The 20,514-nt window shown below is 46.8% G+C and overlaps 1 protein-coding gene and 1 pseudogene across 3 annotated transcripts; one reads left to right on the top strand and one right to left on the bottom strand.

Annotated features, from left to right (window-relative positions):
• Window positions 1-3,108: 3,108 nt before the first annotated feature.
• Window positions 3,109-4,458, top strand: LOC124656202 (annotated as a pseudogene).
• Window positions 4,459-8,259: 3,801 nt separating this feature from the next.
• Window positions 8,260-17,741, bottom strand: LOC124657238 (protein FLX-like 3). 3 transcript variants are annotated; one of them, XR_006988782.1, is made up of 5 exons: window positions 17,040-17,741; window positions 16,797-16,942; window positions 14,752-14,831; window positions 14,470-14,647; window positions 8,260-9,594 (listed from the first exon to the last, which is right to left on the bottom strand). XR_006988782.1 is itself a non-coding variant. In XM_047195822.1 (5 exons), exons 1-4 carry the CDS (start codon window positions 17,717-17,719, stop codon window positions 14,567-14,569), a joined length of 987 nt encoding a protein of 328 aa, XP_047051778.1. In that variant the 5' UTR covers window positions 17,720-17,741; the 3' UTR covers window positions 8,260-9,594; window positions 14,524-14,566. The 3 variants fall into 3 exon arrangements, 2 of the variants coding, with proteins under 2 accessions (XP_047051778.1, XP_047051777.1); XM_047195822.1 differs by having other exon boundaries at window positions 14,524-14,647; XM_047195821.1 differs by lacking the exon at window positions 8,260-9,594 and having other exon boundaries at window positions 12,004-14,647.
• Between the last annotated feature and the right edge of the window lie 2,773 nt (window positions 17,742-20,514).

Here is a 20,514-nt window from a genome sequence, read left to right as displayed (position 1 = left end):
CTAAGATAAGGGTGTTGCTCGCCATCAAAAAGGCTTCGGCACGAGCAACACCAACAACGAATAAGCGATCATCGCCTAGATCGCAAGATGCGATCTAGGCAGCATGTTGCTTACCCGGGAGAAACCCTCGAAACAAGGGGTGGCGATGCGCCTAGATTGATTTGTTGTGAACGTGATCGTCCTCCTTTCTCAATAACCCTAGATACATATTTATAGTCCGTAGACTTTCTAACTTGGGAATAAACCCAACCGTGTACGAGCTAAACTCTATCTCTAAATTCTAACCGACACGTAACCTACTATAATTTACAGATACACGGGCAATCTTGCCCAAACTTCTTGTACAAGGCCGATTCGGGAGTATTTTCCATGTATATCTTCTAAGCCCATTTGCACGGCCCATCTCCAGTCTTGGTTAAATTCTGGTGATAACACATTCTGTTCAAATGCAGTGCCATGCTCTTGGGCATGATCAACACTACGGCAGTGATTTGCTCAATATTTCCACAACATAAGACAAATACACAAGAGCACAAGAGCACATAATACAAATGCACAAGAGGATAAGACAAATTGACAGCATGATCAACATCTATGCAACTATGCAAGTTTTGTCCAATTTCCCAATTTAGGGTGTGCAATCGTTTCACGGCGGCACAAAAGCACTTCCCAAATTGGGAAATCTACATTGCGCATGCAGCACCTTGACAAGAAACCCTAGTACCGTATGCATTTTATCCCTAACGTCAGACCACCGTTCGCCGGACATAGCACATTCATTGGATGGTACCAAAATCGACCAAACCCTAACCAATGCCTAAATCTGCGAGATTTTGAGCGTACTTTCAGAAATCGGGCATCCTCGATGGCCGAGGAAAGCTCCTAGACCGAGACCGACCCGCTGGAGCCCGGGAAGAAGAGGATGGCCTGGTGGAGGCGGCCACCGGAGGGGTCGAAAACCCCTGCCAAATCGGTGAGGCTAGGACCTGCGTAGGCAGGAGCCTTGCCAGCCGCAATGGTCTGCGGGCCGGGCATCGCCGTTGATGACGACCCACCGGTTAGATCCATGATCTCCGAGGCGGCCGCCATGGTCGCCGCCCTTGTCGCGAGCAGCCTCGAATAGACCGGGATGACCTCTTCAAAGCGGCCTCGAGGTTGACTCCTTCGGCCGCGAGCAGGTCTAGTTGCCGCATCGCCCACACCTCCTGGGCGAACATCTTTCGCTTCGAGGGGAGGCCGCTGGGCGAAGGGGGAGGAGGAGGAGCGGCGGCCATGGAGAGTGGGGTCCAGAGTAAATGGGTTTCGCCTCGTCTCTCGCGCTTCCCACCGTGTGTGAAAGAGTAGCGACGCGGCGCTCGCCCAGGACTATCCCTGGAAAAAGGCCGAATCGGCTATTCCTCTCAGGCCAATTTTGGCATGCTTTAAACATTGTGCTATGCAAGATTTCAATGTGAGCTGGGCTTCCAAACGAACTTTTTTTTTTGGCCCACTGGATACGGAAAAACGCTTTGTGGGCAACCAATCAGGTCCCTTAGATTTTGCCTTGTTGAAGACGTGCTACGGGTGTGCCGGTCTTCCACCAGTCTCGAAATGAAATGGTTGTCATGGTCTAGCGCAAATTTAATTCATAGAAATCTATATACTCTCTAAATAATTATATCACATGTGAGAATCAACATGTGGTTGAGTGGTGAGGACACTGGCATAATCATCCCATCATAGTTTAAAACCACATGTTTAACATTTTGGTGTCTCGTAAATTTAAACTATTCTTCAGTGGGAGGCGACGTTAATAGTGAGACGCATGTGGTTTATTCAATATATCAAGACCCGCCGAATCAAGTTTCTTAGACTCTTTCCATTTTCAATGAAAACAGAAACGACAAAATCACAAACAGAAACTCTTATACGACGCGGGGAGAAGGAGTTGGACCTCTTATACGAGGGGGGACTAAAATTTTAGTCTCAGCTCTTGCCATGTATAATTGATGGATCATATGTTAATAGGCTGACCCAAAACACTGTAATTCCAACAATGTGTCCTACCCGGGTCGTTGAACTTAGGCATGGCCGCATGGACACAAAGGAGTATATGCCAATCGTCTCACGGGGTTACTAGTAGCGGGAACTTAGACTTGTTGCCAAAGGTGAGCTTGTTGATGTAATCGTAGTACAACTCCTTCTTCTCCTCACGTCGTATAGGTGCTCACTACTAACATGGTAGCCATGATATCATAGTCAGGTGACTAATGGGTCTATGTAACCGTAGTCCAACTCCTTCTTCTCGTGTCATATATACATATATAAGTCGTTCACTACTAACATGGTAGCCATGATATCATAATCGGGTGACCAATGGGTCAAAAAATGTTCATCAAAACATAACAAGACCGAGAACTAGTTTCATCGAAACATAACAAGACGAGAACTAGTTTCATCGAAATATAAAAAGTTTCCTGATATATAACCCGGAGAGGTCTGTGCTCTAGGTACGCCTACATTTTCCGCTAAAATACCAACTTCAATTACTCTAATATAATTGTACACATGCAGCCGTGCAACCAGACCGCCGCCTAGAGTCCTCGACGACTCACTTCCCCGTGCGACAACTTATTTATGTGTGTCCTTCGTTCTACATGCCAAGGTATTAATACCGCTATTGTGTTTGTTTGTTTTCAATCCATATCTCTGTTCCATGTTCGGTAATTTCCGTTTCCATATTCGTTTTTGAGGTTTCCGGTTTTCTTTTTTTATTCCGGCAAGATAGGCCGAAACGAAAACGACAAAGCATGTTTCCGTCTGTTTTCAACCCTAACATAACAAGCACCATGGAACATTGCAGAAAACACCCTGCTTCACATGCATTTCAAATCCAACTCGACCGTTGGACCGACTAATGCTCGATCGCAGCAGAGGTTCGAAATCGGGAATGTTTGCGCCGCCCATAACTCGCGCAACAACGTACGCAGCCAATCTGAATAAATACGCCCTCCGCACTAACTGCGCCTCGTTTGAAATTTCCATCTTCTACCCCACCCGATCCCCCAAAAGTGCGGAGTAGAGCAGAAGAAGCAGAGGTAGGTGTAGGTCGACCGGCCGGCGATCGAGATGCACGTGTGCTTCCGCGGCGGCACCGGCGACAGCAGGGTCTCCAGGTCCATCAGCGTAATCAGGGGATTCACCAAGAACGTACGTACCGCCGCCATCGATTGAATTACTTGGTTTCACCCTCCAGCCGACCAATACGAACCCTTCGCTGCGTGCGTGATTTTATATAGTCGTGTGCATGCAGATGAAGGCCATGTCCCTCAAGGCGAAGGAGGGGGGTGGTGGCGGCCATGGGCGGCGGAGGCGGCGGAAGGAGGCTGACGGTGCGGATCACAATGATGCTTCCGGAGCGCCGTCGGCCAAGATTGCGCCGGCGCAGTTGCAGGACGAAGCGGGCAACGACGATCGCCGCCGTGATCATGAGCTGCGCATTGAAGAGGACAAGAAAGGAGGGAAGAAGCAAGAGTACTGCGACAAGTGCTGCTCCCCTCTGCTGGACGACGACGACGGTGGCGGCGCGGATGACGGCGTGCGGGAGTGGGTGGCGGAGCCGGAGCCCGGGGTGCTGCTGACGCTGTCGCCGCGGCCCGACGGCAGCAACCGCCTCCGCAGGGTGCGGTTCAGGGAGGAACTGTTCGACGCGTGGGCGGCGCAGAGCTGGTGGGCCGACAACCACGACCGCATCGTCGAGCTCTACAGCGTCGTCCAGTCCGACGACGATGACGACGCGGCGGCCGCCATGCCTGCCACCCCATGCCAGTCCGACGAAGAAGAAGCGCCCCAGCCGCAGGTATCCAGTGATTGATCGTACTTACTCTCATCGAGCATGGCTTGGTTCGATCCGACTCAGATGCAGTGTTCGATCGTGGATTTGGCTGGCATAGGACGCGACGACGCCCCACGCGGAGTCATGGTCACCGTCGACGTCCAACTTCTCCGGCGAGCCGTCCAGCGGCAGCGGGTCAGCCGGCACGGTGGGATCGCCGATAATGGGCCTAGTCACCGCACCCGACAACAACCGCAGCGGCAGCAAAGCACCACCACCAAGGGCACCTAGAGCGGCGGCGGCTCAACAGCACGACGATGACGAGGAGGAAGAGAATGACGCCGACGACCAGCAGTGGAAGGAGTGGGTGGAGGAGTACGATCCGGGCGTGTTCCTCACCGTCCGTGCCTACCCCGATCACCCCCTCCAGCTCCGGCACGTCGAGCTCAGGTACCAGCCTGCTCAACACAAGTCATGCATCTTTCTTCTTTCCGATATCATCAGATTCGATCAGGTCACAAGTGTGAGCAGACAACGAATGAATTGTTTTGTTGCATCGCAGCCGTGAGAGATTCGGCGAGGTGAAGGCGAGAGTGTGGTGGGAGGAGAACAAGGACAAGCTGCGCAGCCTCTACTCCTTCTGAACCCGCATACATGCCTTCCACCCGTTTTGCAGATAAATAAACATACTACGCTACTGGTAATCACAGGTTTACAACGAGAAGAAAGGGGAATTTGGAATTACAGTACGCTTCTGAACAAAACAAAAGATATAGATACTTCTTAGAAATTTGGTGAAATTCATTCTAGAACACGACATTTCGCAAAAGAACTTTTATTTTCTGATGATGAATTCCTGTAATCTTGTTCGTTGTACATAAATTAGTTCTACCCTCTCATTGATCGATTAGTGATATGCATACAATTTCCTGTCTTACCTATCCATCCGTCTTGGACTAGTTTCATTCTTGCTCTCATCCGCGCATTTTCAGAGTTTAAGATGTGATGCATGTAAGCGGACCGAGTACATGTGTTCAGTGGTGAAGTGTCTGTTCCGGGCATAGTGTAGCATTTAGGTTCTCACATGATCTAGAAGTTTGCAGGCAATGTATTTGATAGTGCACAAAAGAGAATCTACCCCAATTCTCTGGTGTGCTACGGTGATGAGCTCGAGGGGTCGGTGGCAAAAAGAGAATGCCCCAATTCTGTGACATTTGGGACAAAAATAGGGTCGGATGTGGGTGTCCCAAATTTCTCTCATGGTCCCTTCGATGGTAACTTTCAAAGGGGAAAAATATATCATCGAACCATACCAACATAAAGTATGTTTTGAAGACCTTTTCGAGAAAAGCTGGATGAAGATGAACCGTCAGTCGGATTCGCGGTTTGAGAGATCAAATGCATTTATTTTTTGATTTTGCAGAAAACTTGCTGACATCATGCGTGTAAACATGCCAGACACCATCGTGCTAAGGACATCTCCAACGGCGCGATTCAAACGGAAGCTCAGGGACCGTTTGCATCCGCAGACGAAAAATGGGCTAGACCCTGCTCTAGCAGGACGATGCATAGTGACCGGGTCATCCGCGACGACACAAACACGGCCCAATATGCGGTAGGTTTGCGTCTCGGCGGATGTTGCGCGGTCACGCAAAGTGACCGTGTTGGTTGCATCGGGGTCCGCTAGCCAGTGATGCGAAATCTAGGTAAGCAAAATATTCCTTCACTACTATTGATTGGCCAAAAGGACCATCTTTACATAGATGGATAGTCGAGTTAACCTCAAACTACAACGGTCGTACCTACTCGCCGCGTCGCGTGGCCTACCACGGCCGGGGTTACTCGCAGTCGCGCTGCCTACTACTGGTCGCCGGAGGGGCCGGCGTCATCGTTGAAGCGCGAGCGCTTCACGCACTCCTTGCGCCGCGCACGCCGGCGATCAGACATCTCGTCCTGCCGCCTGCGGCGTTCAAGGGCCTCGGCCAGAGAGGAGTCCCACATGACTCTCTTCGCTGCCGCCTCCGCCGCCGCCATGTGGGCATGGTAGCGGACCCTGTCCCTAGCCGCCGCTGCCACAGCACCGTCCCTGGTGATGATGGCATCCGCCAGCTCCCGGTTCTCCTGCTCGACCCGCGCGGGAGAAGGTCCCCTCCGCGTGACCGAATCCAGGTCGGAGCACATGTACCCCCAAGACATGGCGACCTCATAGTTGTGGGTTTCCTCCTCCGCTGCCCAAGCCCGACGGCACTGGGCGTCCCCAGGTATGGTCTCGAACGACGCAAGCAAAACGCTCTGGTCGCCGACGCACTAGAAGGGTCAGGGTGCGTCGGCGGCGGCGGCGATGTTGTGGATAACGACATCCGCGGGTGGGGCCACCAACAATAGAGGAGCCACCGCAAGAGCCATCTCCGTCAGCGCCTCCACGAGCACCGCCCTGGCCTCGGCGAGCTCGGCCCTGGCGTAAGCGATTTCCGCCCTGGCCGCCAACAGGCGCTGACGCTCTAGTGCGCGCCCCGCCGCCTCTGCCTCCGCAACCTCCGCCACCCGGTCCAGCCTCCGGATGGACTTGGCGGCACATCTGAACAACTTGATCCCAGCTAAGGTTGTGATCGGCCATTGATGGATGCTAGAGTTTAGGTTGAGGTGTGACTGTCACCACCGCCTGTGTCCACCATATATAGCCACGGCGGGACGGGAAACGGCGTTGGCGCGTAGATCGTTTCCCTCGCGCGAAACACCGGCGAAACGCGCTAATCTGTTGGGCACGCGCGGTAACAACCTTTGTCGCACGGGAACCGGTAATCGCCGGCAGCAGGCCTCGACGGGACGTTAAACCGCCATTAACGACCTTAACGATGTCCGTGCTAAAAAAAAATATGTCCACACCGCTGGGAGACCCCGACGCTGACCCGTATGGTGTCCACGGGCCGACGCAAACGAACGCGCTTGGACAATTTAGGCGTACGAAATGCGTCGGCCCGTTGGAGATGCCCTAAATGGACAGCCCACAAGCCCACACGTCATCATATCCTTTTTTCATAAGCCGTCGCTGATTTGTTAAGCGTAGTTGGTTTCTAAAGAAAAGAGACATCACAATGCAAAACCCAGTCTAATGGTTATCCCAAATTTATAAGCAGAACATGAGAATGGGTCTGACTTGTTCCAGCAAAAACTCACCGGCTAGAACGCCACGGATCACCAACCAAACAGCAAACAGCTATCGTCAACACCACACCATATCAATACAAGCGCATACTGTCACACACGAATAACACGATTAACTACGTCTTAAATTATTCGTACAGTACAAACGTAAGGATGAACCTGCCTAGGTGGCTAGCTAGCCAATCCTGGGGGCTTTGGTGACCTTGTCATTGGAGTCGACGAACACCCTGACTCGGCTGGTGTTGTAGTCCATGGTGAGGAAGGAGTCGGCCGGAACCACCTGGACGTTGGCCTCCGGCTTGTCCTCGATGATCTTCTTCTTGGCCTCCTCCGATGACAGGCCCACCACCTCTGGCCACGAGCTCTTCGCCTCGGCTGGCACTGCACCTGCCTCCATTGGAACTTTCTAACCTGTTAGCCCTTTGACTAGCGAGTGTATTTGGTAGATTGGTGGATGGCAATGGACTCTGCGGGTGGTGCTGTATTTATAGGGAGCCATGCGATGCGGTGTGGCTGTGTAGGAGAGGATGAGGACGGTTTAATTTTCAGGGGTAGCTCCAATGGGGAGTTGGAAACAATGTCCTGCACAGTCAACAGATGCTAGCTCGATGCATTATCTTTGAAAGCTCAGTGTAACGATGGAAGAGTAAATTAAGCAACGCTTGGCCGGCTGGCCGGCCGGTAATGGAAGAACTGTCAATGATGGGTTTCTTAATCTCGCGTTCTTGAAACGAAAGAACAACAAATCCTGGCCAGTAGCCCCAGTTATCTGCCAGAATAGTCTATGTTTCAATCCAGAGAATTGCAAAAGGAAACGATACAATTATGCAGGAACGTGAAGAAAATCCCTAACTGCTGGCTATGCTACGGTGAAAACGTAAATCGTAAATGCAGCAACAGATGGCAACCGCGTCAACACAGGTTCCATGGAACACGTACTTCGATTAGAAACTTATTTTATTCCTAGGCGTCGGCAACCTACAATCCCATCAGGATATTATGACCCTGCTATTTCCACAAGTACCACGCCGCACAATCTTTTTATGACCCTGCTATTTACGCAAGTACCACGCCGCACAATCTTTTTATGACCCTGCTATTTCCGCAAGTACCACGCCGCACAATCTTTTTCGACACTCAAATGTGGTAGATCTTTGTGAAAACATTTTCGCCCAACAACCTAGTGCATCTATAAATCTTTGCTAAAGGTATTGTCGACGCGGTTGGTATTCCCTGAAACGGCTCTAGAGTCGCTTGCTCATGCTTGCCACAACAAGGGATGCAACAAATAGGAGACTCAACGGCCATGACTAAAACGGAGAGTAACCATATATACATAAAAGGATACTGATATCCGGTGGAATGGAGTTTGATCCAAGTCAACTCTCTTTGCAGGATGCAAGCGGTTGGTAACTACGAGTTCCATTTCAAATTCTTTGCTGGTAATATCTGAAGCTTCTTCCAGCGAAAGTTCACAAAGCAAAATGCTGGTGTTCCGATGAGGATGCATGGCAGGGAGCACAAGGGCATCCTATGACCAGTCAAATCTGGTTCTATTCTTATATGAAACCTTCTGAGCCGTAATCCACCTGTCTGTGATACCAAAAGTTCTCTTTCTTCACCATACAGATATAGGTGGTGAAGGAATACTTAATTCTTGTACTTGTAGCAATTGTGTGCTAAATCACCCCCGAAAAGATCAATTTCATGCTTCGCACAATCTTCCTGGGCATCCAAGAAATGCTCTACTTGCAGGATCTTCATTTCAATATAACCACTCAGCAGGGCTGTGACAGCAAAATCACGCCCATGAAACGGTACATATGCAGTTCAGCACAGGTCCTGTGGGATTTCACTGTTTACCATTAAGTCAAACATTCAAATGGGCATGTTTTTAACTTGGTCTATGTGCAGGTCCTGAGGGACACCACTGTGGGATCATCACCAGCTTGCATAAAACAGCATAACACAAGCCCTAACGAGATTCTGACATCCTGCTTTAAGGTCCTGCCACGTATGAAGAAACAACTTACTGGCATCTTAAGCATATACTGACCATAAGCTCCACTGCTTGCCAAACTGGTGACTGCATCCAAATTGAACACCTGGAAACATCATGGCCTGGCGCAAGTCAACCCACCAACTGGTAAGCCGTAACCTAGACAGTTTGCAGCAAAATCTCTTTTCAACTACCAAATTATCATGAAAATGACACGGAACAGAGGTTTCCAGACAGGCACAAATTCTATGACACAAGTTTGCTCTTCCCCCAAGACCACATCCCAGTCACCCACGGTCTGACATTCAAGACCTTCCAGTGTTGCTAGGGCAGATGCTAATGATCCTTCTGGTGGATAAACCATTTCTCACATCTCCAACTGGTATGGTAATCCATGTCTTTGGCTCTTGCAGGAATGTCTAGACAATCTGCTGTTTTAGTTTCAATAAAGAGCTCATTTCTAGATGCATTAGTTAAGTGCAAGAGAACCTTCAGCATCAGAAAGGCAACAATTATCAAGATACCATATTTACTGTTTTCTTGCAGTAGCTGCTCCTTTCTCTCATGATTGATATATATCTTCGCCAGAGGAAAAGGACCAACTGAACATTTCAACCTGTAAGGTGAACAACAGTTGCGTTAGACATTCTGATCTCAAATAGAATCATCTGAAGAGTTGTACAGAACAGTAAATATATAATAAATAACACAAATGCAAAACAGTAAACTAACACAGAATGTTAGTATGATAAAAATAGTATAGTACTCCCTCCGTCCCAAAATAACTTGCTAAACTTTGTCTAGATACGGAAGTATATAGACGCATTTCAGTTATAGATACATCCGTATCTAGAAAAAGTTGACGTGCCGCAGGTTTCAATTAAGTCAAGCAAGTACTTTCTCTACCTATCCCCATCTAAAGTTCCTGTCATGGTGCCAACCCCCCATCAACACCGGCGCCAAACCCCAGCCCCTACAACATAAAAAATTTGAGATCATGGCCTACTGTCAGTAACTCCTCTTGCAGATCCAATAACTGTACATGTACCTCATAACTTCAACTATGAGTGAAGTGAAGTTACAATACATGCTAATGCCATTCTCAAGATACGACTTCTGTATCCTCCTTGGCTCCTTATGTTTCATAAAAGTAAAATGTAAGGTGAAAATCTTAAACCCCAAAGCAAAATAACATTTTCCAAAGAGAAATGCCTTTTGTATCTCCTCTGTTCAGCAACTATTCATCTCCTACAGTATAGTAAATCTAACTTTGTTTATCTCTCTCCACAGCCGATATCACAATGTTTCTCTAAAACTAATGGGATGACATGAAACAGCAATTAACCATGAAGTTTGAACAGTTTCCTACAACACTCCTGAAGCAGTAAGCCAGTGACAAAACAAATATGATCTGTCCAGTTATATTGCTCTCCGTTTCCCTCACAATTCCAGACAAATCCCATCCACCAGAGGTGCCAACTTTTAAGAAGTTCAAGAACCTGAAGATATGGGTTTCGAAACCTTATAGGCCTCAATTACTCAATTAACTCCCAAGTGCATCAATTTGCACCTATAGAGAAGAGTGATCATACATAGTCTTATCAGATCCTTGCTGAACTGTAGAATGGCATAAGTCATCTTGAATACAATTCAGATCAGATTGTCACTTCAACTATCCAAGTGAGCATGCCTAGTTACCATACTTAACAAACTGCTATTAGATGTCACTTGCCAAAATGCTACTCCCTCCGATCCATAATAATTGTTGTGGCGTTAGTTCAAATTTGTTCAATTTAAATTAAAGCCATGAAACTTATTATGGACCGGAAGGAGTGATATAACTCCATAACATGTTAAAACCACACCCGGATAAGCTTATGTGTGGCAATCAATCACCATATTCAGGGCTCTTCACCAGAAAATGAACAATACTCAACAGGTGTTCATTAAATTGCTAGGCGCCAGATACAGAGCCAGACTGTCAGGCAGTAGTGGTCAATGGCGAAGACAATCTTGGCCGAGGTTGAGCTGTGGAAGATACCAGTGCAACGTCGCTTCGCAGGATCCAGCTGTGGGGGTGCATGAGGCTGTCTGAGAGAGGGCATGTCTTCTCCCTATCATTTTTGTAGATTAGAGTAGGCTTTCCTTTCTAGCTTCAGTTTTAGCCTTTGTTTTGGTTTTGGTCACTGTAATTTGCACCGTAGCAGCACTCTTCTTCAAATACACGGCACATTTAGATATATGTTCAAGAAAAAGGAAACTGGTATGCACCAGTTGAGTGGCAGGGCGCGAACTAGCACCTAGTCCACCCTATGCACCATATGCTGAGTCTGCAAGGGAGGGTGGAGAGGAGACAAAGAGCAGGACATGGGAGGGAGATAAAGTAAAGAGACAGATGGTTTACAGGTTTAGGGCATCAAACTCAACAGCGACAAGGAGGCTCACTCTCGAGCCCTTCTCGCTTTGCTAGAGTTGCTTCATCTTTATATGGTTCAACTCAACGAGGACACTAAAATGGATGCCAACTTCCGATGAGCCCCAGATGGCCATCAGACCATATCCACGCCACCACATAGGCTCAAAGTCTTCTCGTGTCCTTGTCTTCCTCCAGTCACAGATGTGTTGCCGCCCTTACCAGCATGCTCCAATGCAGCCTCTACTGCACCTCAACACATGTCCAGACATGGCTATGCCAAGCTCACATTGAACTTTTCTGACTTTTAGAACACTGGCCTACTAGCCAGGCTTCCATGCCATACTGACAAACAACATCTCACATCTATCCTACAGTGAAGTTAATTGGGGTTCCAACGGGTCTATTCGAATATCCAAATATAAAACTGGAAATTAACATACTAGTAGAGATTAATGAAGGAGCACTATCAAAAATGATCGTTTAAAATAATAGACAGAGACTCGGCATAACTTCTGGCGTGGATGAAGAAACTACTTGCCTCATAGTTGGTAAACCACCCGCAGATTGCTTTTGTCATTTGGAGAGCTTCAGAATGACCTCCGCTTTGAACCTTCCAAAGTGATCTACACAAGCTAGCAGGGCAACCATCTCCCGTAGAACACAAGCATAACAGCTATTTACAAGCTTTGTACATGGACTAAGTAAGCCCAGCTCGTTAGGCCTAATATGGACAGATAAGACTTAAAACAGACTTCAAAATCCATATAGTCCAAACATCAACTATCTTTCCAACCGACTTCTGCTGAAGAGTAGTCTGCCAGTCTGCTATAAGCATTCTATGACATCCAAGATCAAACTTCCACCTGTCTGCTGTCATGAAAACACAAACAAATTCTTTGCCCTTCTCACAATCTCAGCAAACGTTTCCAGCACCATACTCTCTGGCCAACTTCAGTCGATAAGTTAACCCGCTCGGGACAACTTCAGTCGATAAGTTAACCCGCTCGGGATTAATCTCCATAAGCTGACACGCTATAAAAGCAACTGAATCCCATGGAGCACCCAAATTCTAAACTCTGTGCATGGGATAATAATTAAGTCCAGCATGTTGGAACTTAATGTGGACCTAATAAAGGCAGATTCTCAGCTTAACTCTTCAACTAACTTCTATTAAAATCTGCACTATGCTTTAAGCATCCCATGGAAGAACACATCAACCTTCCATCTGCTGCTTTCACACAATAACTTGGAATGCTTTCCCCTTCTCACAAACTGAGCACAGCTCTCCTGTACGGAGCTCAGAAGCACTCTTAAAGCCAACTTCTATTCAGAATCTACACTTCTTTTGAGCATTGAAGTAAAGAATACATCAAGCTTCCATTTGCGAGAACACTGTTATGGACAGTAACATCTTGTATCAAAGTTCACAATGACTTTCACGCCAAGAAGAATCTTCCGTGCTCAAATCCGGTACATACTCCATCCTATCACGAAGAGTGCACTTCTTCAAGTATCCTGTTCTCTTGGAGTTGTGGAGACCGTTAATGTGTTCCAGGGAGATCCAAGGGTTGTGGCCTTCGTCAAATACAGCTCAGACCATGATGTGGTATAAGATCTCATTCAGGAGGTTGCAAGGCCGATGCATCTACAATAGCTGCTGGCAATTGGTACAGAAGTCGACTCTCTATCTTCCACGACAAACACTGTAGTACTTCATGTTCTCCACGTGGGTAAAATCTTCCAAAGCTAAGAGTTCATAAAGTTCAGCACAGTACCCTAAATAACATCCATGATCCATCAGATGTTGCTAGATAGTGAGATGTTGGCATCGTGTCCAACTCTACTAAATTGAACTGCTGATCGAAGTTTGGAAACTAGAGCTACCAGTAAGTGTCCAACACAGAAGAGGGCTAACTTAACAAGTAATACATCAGCCGCATAGGTAATAGAGCTAACCAAGTGGGTAATAGGCAAAAACAGTAATCATGCCCATTCACACAGCATCAAGCCAGAAAAAGGATGGGAAAAGTGGCATGTAGATGCGTGCTCTACTAATTTCAGGGAGCAAGAGAGGCCATGTTACGATAGCATGCAACAGTGGTCCAATGGTTGTTCCAATAGGCTATTTGGCGTGTCAAAAGTGCCAGAGCAAGAATTTTATAATCAAGCTCACACAAGGTCTGGAAGTTCAAATCCATCAAGCACAAGACAAGTACAATTGACAAAACTGATGATGCAAGTACCAGATGCAAACCAATTCAGATGAAACAACTTATGATGTTAAACTTCCATTGAGTTTAACAGCAAAACTTACTGCCCATAAGTTCAAAAACGAAAAGAAAAGCAACCCTAATCCTACATAATAGACTTGTCCACGCTGTTATCGTTTCATAGGCTGAAGGAGGTAAGGTTAGCCTCTCATTTAAAAAATATTACTTAGTGATTCATATTTGTTGATAACAGCCTTGGACCTGCTACACTTTCAATATGCGGCAGTTGTTATGAACCCAACTTATGATCACTACATGGGACAACTTCAGCCTACGTAAACCTAGATGTAGAAAATAACTTTACGACTTCAGTTTTTGCAGAAAATGAGCTGCACACACGTCTGAAAATTGTTGGTAACAATTAGTAACTGACTAACACCCTCACCATAGCTTAAAATTATTCAAGTAACATGAAAAACCATACAATTATCACCGAGGTTAAACTTTACACACACACACACATACACACTAGCTGTATCATCTCACATCAAGCTCATTAATACCTTGTGTAACTGCATGGTGGAAGCTTTTGTAAATACGTACATCCAAAGTTTATGAGTTAAGACGTTCATGGCTTCACATTAAACTAATGCATGCTCTATATATGGCATGACTATTGTTTTATCATATATGTCCAAAGTCAAAGCCATGTAAAAATATTTGCTAGTCATAGATCCAATAACCAGGAAACATGCATAAATCTGAAGCCAAGATGTAAATGTAATAGGATATTGTTGTGCCAACTTTATCAACTAACACAGAAAGCAAAATTATTAGAAGCATTTAAAGAAGTCTGGAGTCTAACACAAACAAGTCGGTAGATAAGATATTCTGAACCATGTGATATGATCATTAACACCTAATAGGTGATTCTTTCTCCCAGGAATGTAGCAGCTGGGATCTTAGCGGTATTGGAAACGAGTCTTGTCATATGCGCCCCACGAAGATTCCGGAGGATGCGAAGGACCTTTGTCAGAAACTCCCTGATAACAAAATAGTACATTTCCAATTAAATGAAAAATCATCATAGGCTGATAAGGAAAAAAAACAAAATTCTTTGAGACCGCCATCTTTTACAAGATCATACCGCATGGATATTGTATTTATCTCCGTATTGAGTAGGGAAAGCCGCTTCAGGACTACCCAACTTCATCCCATATGATCCACCTTCAAGAGCAGGTAAACAAGTACCATGAGAGTGACTCTATTTTATTCCAAAATATCAGAAATTGCCACCAGCAATGCATCCAATGATGCTGACAAAAAAGATAATATTCAGGTAGTCTAGGTTGGAGAAAATCACCAACTAGGATAACTCTGTTATGCTTATGTTGTGAGGATGATTTCTGCTCTCATTGTTGACGAGAACACACATGTGTTTACTGTTTACCATTGTGAAAAGCATGCCATAAGCTTTGTGATTTTTATTTGTCCGTTAAACAAAGATAAATGTTGAGGCAGGTGGGTTAACTGTGAAAAAGATCAGGCTGTGGGTCAGATTAATTCGCGTTGGCTCATTTTGCAGGGCTAATGAGTATATTAGGCTGTCTTCTTAAAAATGTGTTGATGGTGCTAATACCCTTGGGTCTCACTAATTTTTTTAAACATGTAACTGAAAAGCAGGAACAACCGATAAGTTACTACTAACAGAAAAGCACATGATTTCCATTCATATTTGCAGTAAAGAGAGACCATATACATATGAATTTTAAACGCATACTAAGAACAAAATTCAGCATGGTTTTTAACTTCTTAATGTGAATTTGCATACCCAGAAAGACTGGCACTCAACAAGGATCAAGCATATTGAATAGAAGCAACTGCACGTATACTATTTAAAAACATATATCTTGTCCATGTACTTATTATAATCTAAGTGTCATTTTGTCAGATAGAGCAAAAAACAAAATGTCTATTTAAAAATGTGTATGCAGGAGATCTTGCTCAAGCTAAAAATTACCAGTAAAAATTCAGAAGATTTGAGTTCATATTTGAAGACTTTCAAACTCAATATTTATCATAAATTGGGAGGCATGTGGCAATAGCCAGTGGGCACCAGCAAACACAGCATAAGGGAAGACCCCGGCGCACAGGATACAGCCAGCAGCTTTAGTGAGTCCTGGATGACTAGAACTTTCCTAACCTTCCCCATCATATTAGGCCTTTGGATTTAAATATGAGTTTGAGTCTAAATTAGGATATAAGTGAAGATGCAAATCAGGAAAGGGTTAAAGTAGAAGACATATACAAGATATGTAATCTCTCTTTAGTGAGCAGCCAATCTTTCAACAAAGGGCAAGGAAGAAAATAGAACAGAGTTTTGCCCTCCATCCCTCTCATTTGCAACAATGGCACACAAACATCATCCTTATCATCCCAACTTCATCATATCATCCGTCACGCAACACACAAGCAGATAACAATGTGGCAGGGCACAGAAAGGGGAGCTGCCAGCTTAGCTTTAGTGCAACTTTATGTTTGTGTTGCATATAGTGATGGTGTCTTACAAAATTGCACATAAGCCTCAGTGTGCCGTAAATGACAAACAAATGGCAGCTGGGCATGTTTAGTGTAGCTCATACAAGCAACAAAGTTTTCCAACTTCATGATTCAAATGGCTTTGTGAATAGGTTTCCTACAAACTGCGTTTAAAATTTCACATGACCTAATTGACTTTTGAAGAAAGATGAGACAAAGCAAGTTTGCGGATTTACAGTGCCAAAAGCGGACTAGCACAAAACCTCGACCCTCGCCATACAAGAATACGTAACAGGTTACAGCTTTTTATAGCAAAAAATGGTGTAACATAACACAATGGATGGAACTGTAATACATAAGAAGCTGGTGTTCATTGCCCTCTAGATCTTTAACACATCTGATGATACCATTTGTAGAAAAATATCTTCCTAATACAAACAAACAAAAGAAGAAATTGACTCATGTCCTGTTTTTACAAACCCATGCTAAGTGTTGCCAGATGCAGATTGTCAATAGAAATGCAGTTATACATGCTAGTTCACAGAATTCCAAGATCAGGATTGCTGATAATAGTTACAGTGAAAGAAAATGGAAAATACATGTAGAAACGATAACTGAAAATTCCAAATGCAGTAGTGGATCAAAATAACATACCTGTGCCCCATGGTCTCCCATCCAAATTAGCCAACTCGGCCCGCATTTGTTGAATTTCCTGTGCCATCGAAATCATACTCTTTTCCATTGCTTTCTTTTGTTCCACCAGCTCAAAATTCACCTTCTGCTCTGATTCACATGCATTCCTGCAAAGAAGGCAAATCCATGATATCTAAAGTTTCCAATCCCCAAACGACTACCTGAGAGTGAGGTCCAGCAAAAGAGATGGTTTGTGGTAGGTACCTTGTATGAGTAAGGTCCTGCTGAAGGCCATCAATCTCTGCTTTGAGCATAGGTAACTGCTTCGTATCAGATCTATCCCTATTCAGCTCCTGCATGATTGAAGCAGCCTTTGCAGAGAGATCTTTCCTGATAGCAAGGAGCTTCTCTACCTCACCACGAAGATGCGCAACCTCATCTCTCAGAGGCTCATTTGCTCTAAGTTCTGCTTCAAGCTTCCTTCTCTTGTCGACGAGGTCGGCAATATAAGCTTCTTTCTTGCCGTTAATCTCGGCAATGATCATGTTCAAGTGACGGACCTCCTCTTTGTTAGCCTGCAGCTCCCTGTGTAACTCCATCTGCTCCTCACCTAGAGCGTGACGGTCAGCCATAAGCCTCCGGAATTCGACCTCGTGCAACTCGATTTCTTCCGCCATAACAGCTGGGTGAGGGTGAGGGCGAGGAGCCATCCTCATGACCGGCCTCTCGTGAACTGCGGGATAGACTCTGCGATCCTCGATCACGCGGACTGCAGGATAGCCTCTGCGGTCATCGACTAGACGGATCTCGGGATGGCCCCTGCGATCATCCACCACACGGATACCGGGATGATGGCCCCTGCGATGATCCTCGAGCACACGGGCGTCAACGTAGCCCCTGCCATCCTCGACAAAACGGCGCGGCAGGCGATCTCTTCCTGACATGGTGGCCTGAAAGCAGGCGTAAGAAAACAACATCGAGCTATGTAAATCAACCATTATCGCCGAACAAGGTGCGGATCTAGATGGAAATTCCTGGTGGAGAATGATTCGCTTGGGTATAAGTAATGGCCGGATGATGACCCAGAAGCTCGTACCTTGAGAAACCAATGTCCAGGAATTCGGACGGGGTTGAAGACGGCGGGACGCGACGAGTTAGAACGGGGGCGGCGGCGGTGGCAGCGGCGCGCGTGGGAGGCGGAGTAGGGGTTTGGTTTGGGGCGTGAGGCGACGGCTGCGACGGCGCGCGGCGGCAGATGGATTGGAGCTTGGATTAGGTCTGAGCTTGGATTGGTTAGGTCGTGAGAGGAGTACACAAAATGGTTAGGTCGTGAGAGGATTAGGTCTGACCTTCTTCTTGCTTGCTGAACATAACCCTGCACAAGATGTGTAATGTCTGGGTCACATAAGTGTCTCACACGTCCATCCTTGTCTCGATGCATCCGCGGTGTCGCGGAAAACTGGACTGCAGTACTCCTAGCACGGTAGTGCCGCTGCCCACTGTCTCCACTAACGCGCTCGCCTCCCACTCCTCCCACGCGCATCTGCGCCATATGTACTGAAACACCATCAGCACAAACATCATCAGTCTGCATACTAGCATCAACACAAACTGGAACTGTAGCACATGCTGCAACATCCACATTAACAACATGTGTAGCTTCATCCGGCTTGTCATCAACAAGAACTGGCTTGTCATCTACAGGCATGGCTGAAACATCACCAACATCAATGCTCGGAACATCATGCACCTCTTGCTGCACTTTAGGCTTGTGCAACTTCTCCTTACGCACAACTAACTCCACATCGGACTTGATATGATCATCACCCATAGGCTTCAAAGTCTGCTGTTTGCCACCATGCATAAAAGAATATGTATTTGCTCTCCCAGCATGTGTCACATTGCGATCATACTGCCAAGGACGCCCAAGTAGCAATCCACACACCTCCAATGGCAACACATCGCATTCTATCTCATCAGCATAATCATCAACTGTAAATGGCACATGCACCTTGTGAGTAATCTTCAGCATACCACAGCTATTCAACCACTCAAGACGTTTAGGTTCAGGAAGACGCCATGTAGACAACCCTAATGCTGCCACCATCGCCTTGCTAATGCCATTAGTACAGCTACCATCATCAATCGTCAACTTGCAAGTCTTGCCCTTGATAAAGCACTGAGTCTGAAACAAACTCCACCGCTGAACCTTGTCAACTGCCTTGCAAGCATCATCTTGTACCTTCTTGAGTTGCATATTCAGTCCTCTCAATGGTACATCCTCCTCAACAGTCACAGTAGCGCTCTTGGTATCAGAGCCAGGTTTCCTCTCCATTGAAGATATCACCTCGCCCTTAGTGACTGTTGGCAGTGGAACAATCTCCTGAATAGGAACTATGCACTTGTCCACTTCCTTCATTGCATGCACAACTCCGAACGGCTGCTCACTCTCCTCCATATACAGTAACATGAAACCATTACGAAGAAAACTTTTGAAGTCCTCCCAAGTATAAGCATACTCGCCTCTATCAACTGCATCACACCAACAATTGTCCAACTCCTCATCCACACGCCGGTGAGCGAGAATACATGCATCATATCCACTGAACTCCTTATTGTATGTGCGACAGCGATTGAAAGCCAATTCCATGTTCTTTTCCCATGTTCATATTCCTCCGTAATGGTGTATATACCACAGCAATTTGGACGCGTGACATTGTACGCCCTTCTGTATGGCAAGATAATCATTGAAAACGACACCTGATATCGTCGGACGAGAACAACGCTTGCCCAACACATCGCCTGGAAACACAACAACAACATCAGCATCAATAACCAACATCGCCGGAGATGAAACAGTAACAGCAGCAGCCTGCCCGGCCCAGTGCCCGGTTGGACCGGACTGGGAGCCGGTTGAACCGGTCCAGGGCCCGGTTGGACCGGCCTGGGCACCGGTTGGTCCGGTCCTGAGCCCGGTCTGACCGGCCTAGTGACCGGATGGGCGGCCTGAAGCCTCTGGTCCTGCCCGGTTGGACCGGCCTGGAATCCGGTTTGGGCCGGGTGGGCCGGCCTGGAGCCCGGTTTGACCGGGTCTGGCACTGGCCCGGACGGTCATGGGTCCGGTTGACCGGTTCGGAGACCGGATCTGGTCGCGAATCTGCTTCTTCCCGATCCCAAACTCCGAATTTCGCGATTTTGACGCTTGGAACAGCCATGGATGATAGCCAAACTGCACCAAAACAGCTCCAAACTTCCTCCAACCAACCTCCTTCGACCGAGAGCCAAACTCCTCCGATCTAGAGCCAACCTTCTCCGATGCAAACCGATCTAGATGCGACCGATCAACAAAACCTCGCCGTGAACAACCCAGAAAACTGATACCACATGATAAGGGGGATCCAGCAGATCCACCTAGGTTGATGCCCGATCTTTCACAGCGAGAACCTGGGGTAGAGAATCCTCCCAACAACGCGATGAACGCAGCCTGGAGAAGAGGGAACGAATCCAGCAAGCAACGGATCGATGAACGATACGCCTCAATACCTGAGCTAGACAATCCTTGATGAACACAATAACCCCCGGAGGGATGATACACGTGAACACACGCAATGGGGAAAACCCTAATATTTTGTCTAAACTTGTCTACCTAAACCCTAGCCGCCCCACCTCCTTATATGAGGGGTAAGGTGGCCGGCCAGCCCCTTTATATGAGGGGTAAGGTGGCCGGCCAGCTCCTATT

Source organism: Lolium rigidum, chromosome 5 (genome assembly GCF_022539505.1).
Source record: "Lolium rigidum isolate FL_2022 chromosome 5, APGP_CSIRO_Lrig_0.1, whole genome shotgun sequence".
Taxonomy (NCBI): domain Eukaryota; kingdom Viridiplantae; phylum Streptophyta; class Magnoliopsida; order Poales; family Poaceae; genus Lolium; species Lolium rigidum.
This window is presented reverse-complemented; position numbering and strand designations above follow the sequence as displayed.